At 34.3% G+C, this 4,427-nt stretch overlaps 1 protein-coding gene across 1 annotated transcript; it reads right to left on the bottom strand.

Moving 5' to 3' along the window:
• Nucleotides 1-910: 910 nt before the first annotated feature.
• On the bottom strand, nt 911-1,357 carry LOC144367199 (developmental pluripotency-associated protein 3-like). The gene has a single exon (XM_078022722.1). It carries the CDS (start codon nt 1,355-1,357, stop codon nt 911-913), a length of 447 nt encoding a protein of 148 aa, XP_077878848.1.
• Between the last annotated feature and the right edge of the window lie 3,070 nt (nt 1,358-4,427).

Raw genomic sequence — 4,427 nt, 5'->3', positions numbered from 1 at the left:
TCCTGCCCATGCTAGGCGAGCGCTCTACTGCTGAGCCACAATCCCAGCCCCAGCTCCTTTAATTTTGAGATTTCTTTCAGGAAGTGAATTCATGCAAATACCTATGTTCTTTATCCACACCTTACTCAAAGTTCCTTCCAGTGAATAATATCACAAAATATTACCAGATATTTACACTCTAGAAATGTGAAATTAAATTGTTCATTCACTATATAGCAAAACACTGAGCTAGGGTTGGAGCTCAGTGGTAGAGTGCTCACCTAGCATGTGTGAGTGAGGCACTGGGTTTGTGTCGACCGAAAAATAAAAAAATACTGAAAATTCTCTCAAAAAAAAAAAAACTTTTCTAAAGTATAAAACCAGGAATAAGAATTTGTATAAAATACTCAAATTGATCAATAAGTTCCTCAACATATACGTTTATTTGCTACTGGAAATTAAAACAGCACATCAAAATTTCTTTTTATTGCAACTCAAATTTTTGAAAACCAGAAAATCTAATTATCTACTCTAATTATTACACTCTAATCAAACTATCCAATATTCTCTTTACATCTCTTCCAGTTCCTGAGTTTTATTTCAGATTTCAGGCTTTTAAAATCTCCTGGAAGACTTAAGACCTATTGGTACTTCTTTGAGTCAAACAGAAAAGTAAAACTAAAGTATATTGAAATCATTTATGCACATTTTAACTGCTCAGATTCCTTATAAAGTACTGGCATTACGGCATGAAGGGATCCCTAACACCAAAAAAAAAAAAAAAGATAAAAAGGATGCAAAAGAATAAAGATATCACAGAACTCATAATAAGCTATTCAGAATCATTGGTATGCAGTCTAAGCATAGAAAAGTGTGCCTAAAACTACCATCATGAAGAACAAGTACAATTTATGCCTATATTGACTGTGTCCTAATCATACCCTATTCTAGCATTCTCAGAAGGATCCCATCCATGATATACGCAAAAACTGCAGGTACATTTGAATGGTACACTTTGTGATTCACTCTGAACTTCCTTAAGATTGTTCTCTTTTTCTTGTTTTTGAAGACTTAGGAGATATCTCCATTTTTCCACAAGCTCTCTCCGTGCAGATAACAATGTCCGGACTCCTCGCCGCATGTTGGGAAAGCCCTTTCTGACCCCCCGTAAGACCCTCTCACTCCTGTCCAGTGGTTGGCGTGGACTTTCTGGCAGAGGGGACGGCCATTTAGCAGAAGGATTCAGAGTCAAGTCATGAAGTTTCTTTACTAGCATTTCTGAACTGACCGGATGAGAGTCCACTGAATTTTCTTCATTTTCAGACATCGGAAAAGACTCCTGGGTCGAGGTTGGGTTAAATTTTTGCAATGGATCCATTGGGAGGTGATCAAACCCTCAAAAAATTTGCTCCCACTGTTGCTTGGGAGGAAAAAAAAAACTGTAGCCCTGAGACTACAACCTCAAACTTCATCAGCTGGTGAGGCCAGTGGAGCCAATCTTTTGCTCAATTTTTATTCCCCAAGATTTGTCTTTCTCACCCTTCTTCCCTCTCTTTGGTCCCCTCCTCTCCTCTACTGGTTTCCCTTCTATTTTTCTGAAATATCCATTTCTGTGTTAACTTGACATTATGAAATAAGGTTTAGGAAGATTTCCCCTAATGATCCTTACCTTCTAAAATCCATGGCTTATGTAGTATCCTACCACAGTGAATGGGGTTGACCTATAGCCACCTGATGAAGAGCGAAGTCCTGCTAGCAACCATGTGAGTGAGTAAATATTCCAGATGGCATCAAGGTAGATCCTAAGCTAAAACCAACCAGTTAAGCTGCTCCTAAATCCCATACAAATAAAACATGGGGAAATAAATGCTTATTTTCATTGCAATATCTTTATTGGGATACATAGTCACATCTTGCTGAACAACAAGAACATGTTCTGAGAGATGGGTCATTGGGCAGTTTCTTCCTGGCGCATACATCATAGAGTGTTCTTACACAAACCTAGATGGCATAACCAACTACACATCTAGGCTACTTGTTGTGTGTGGGTGTGCATATGGTATGGCCTATTGTACCTAGGGCCCTATGAACAATGTGAGATTAAATCAAGCATGAGAGGAAATGGTGTAGTTAATTGAGAGACAATAAGCACAAGAGCTGAGACTGTTGAAGGCATATCATAGCATTATATTTGCTTAAAATCATTATCAAGGATTATGCAGTATACACTATAGTATGTACTATGCCCTATGCGACTGTCAGTATAGTAGGTAGGTGCTTTACACATAGCCACGTGAGAAAAGTGCTGTCATGACATTAAGATGGCGGCAATGCCATTGGGCAGTAGAAATTTTTCAACTCCATCATAACTTATGGGATTGACCAAAATGTCCTTATGTAGTATATGACCACAATTACATGTCATGGAGTTTATCAATTAAAAGGTACCATTAATTGGTCTTCAGTGTATTTACAGAAGGTGCAACTATCTCCATAATCTGATTTTAGGACTTTTTTTTGAATATTATTTTTTAGTCATAGATGGACATAATACTTTAATTTATTTATTTTTATGGGGTGCTGGGGATTGAAAGTAGTGCCTCACACATGCGCGGTGAGGGCACTAGCACTGAGCCACAACCCCAGCCCCTGGAACGTTTTTGTTATTTTAAAATAAACCTTCATCTAATAGCTATACCTCACCTTCTCATTTCCCACCCCAGAGGCCTAGCCAACCAATAGTCTTTCTCTGTTTGTGGTTTTTGCTATTGACTCACTTCATTTAAATGATATTTTTGAGGCTTACCCAGGTTGTTGTAGGTGTTACTAATACATAATATTGCATTGAATGAGGGATCATGTTTTATTCATCTATCCATCAGTAGATGGATATTTGTTTCGCTTTTTAGCTATTGTGAATGATGCATTCATTTATAAGTTTTTGTGTGGACATATGTTTTCATTTCTCTTGGGTATATTCCTAGGAATGGAATTGGAGGATCATATGGTAACTCTATGTTTAACTTTTGGAGGAACTGCCAGACTGTTTTTCAAAGTGGCTGCACCATTTTACATGCCTACCAGCAGTATAGGATGGCTCCAATTTTTCACCATCCTTGCCAAAACTTCTTTTTATCTGCGTTTTGACATTTTGTCATTCTACTGAGTGTGAAGTAGTTATCTCATTTTGGTTTCTATTTTCATTTCCCTAACAACTGATGATGCTGAATATCTTTCTCTGATTATTAGCCATTCTTAAATCATTTTTGTATTTGTGACTATTGAGATCTTTTGCCAGATTTTAAAATTGGGTTACTTGTCTTCTATTGTTGAACTGTTTGTTATTTTAAACTGCTAAATTTTCAAGTTATTGGATACATTGTGATAGATAACAGTCGCACTTCTGTATTTTCTTAGGGAAAAATATAGTATTGATACCTTTTAATTGATCAAAAGAAAATTTGCTGATGTTTTCATAGACAGAAAACCATGACAGTTTGACTATATTTACATATATATGTGTGTGTGTCTGTGTGTGTATTTTTTTAAGTACAGCAAATAAATTTGATACAAAATAAACCTGAAAACACAATTCATTTGCTCATCTGTTTAGTATTTCAATGATTATTGAATAACCAAAGAAAATTTCTAAGCCTCATTATCAATCAAAATAATTTTCTTTAACAATGTAAGAAGGAAGTAAATATGAGTTATACAATTATTTTAATTTTCCTTTTTCTAGGCATTCTTTTATCCTTATGGAAAAATAGAAATTAGCAATAAACAGAAAAACACACAATATTTTTAAAATGCATGCATAATACAATAATTTTATATAAAATGCTATAATTCAAAATGAGATAATTTTGAATTGCACAGATTATTTGGTAAGTGGTTACATATTATATTGTGATTTAGGAATGAGATTAAATGTTTTGCAAATAATTTTTAAAATTGGTTAGGAAGAAAAATATTCAATATGATTTTCTAAAATTATTTCCATAGATATGTTGTCATTAATTATTTTAATGATTTTATTTCTTCAGTGGGACATGAATAAGAATTAGAAATAGGTAGCTCATTCTAAACTTAGAATGGTAGATAAGTGAATATATATTTTAAAGTGACAAGAGCAAAGAAGTATATAATTTAGTGAAATGGCGCATTTCTCTTCCTCAACTGATATGGACGAAGGATCCTTAAAATCCTATCATATCAAAGGTATTTAAAACATCTTATGTAAAATCTCCAACTGCCTTATTTTTAATATAATCTACTTTTACTTTTCTAGTCCTAAGGAAAATTCAATCTATTCATGTACATTTTCTCATTGTTGTATAGTACTTATGTTCTTTTATTTTCAATTCCCTATAAAAAATGATATATTTAACTCAGTAAATATGCACCCACTTGCTTTCAATCTAAATTTGCCTTGGCATATTTGAATA

The sequence above is a fragment of the Ictidomys tridecemlineatus genome, chromosome 1 (genome assembly GCF_052094955.1).
Source record: "Ictidomys tridecemlineatus isolate mIctTri1 chromosome 1, mIctTri1.hap1, whole genome shotgun sequence".
NCBI classification, from domain to species: Eukaryota; Metazoa; Chordata; class Mammalia; order Rodentia; family Sciuridae; genus Ictidomys; species Ictidomys tridecemlineatus.
This window is presented reverse-complemented; position numbering and strand designations above follow the sequence as displayed.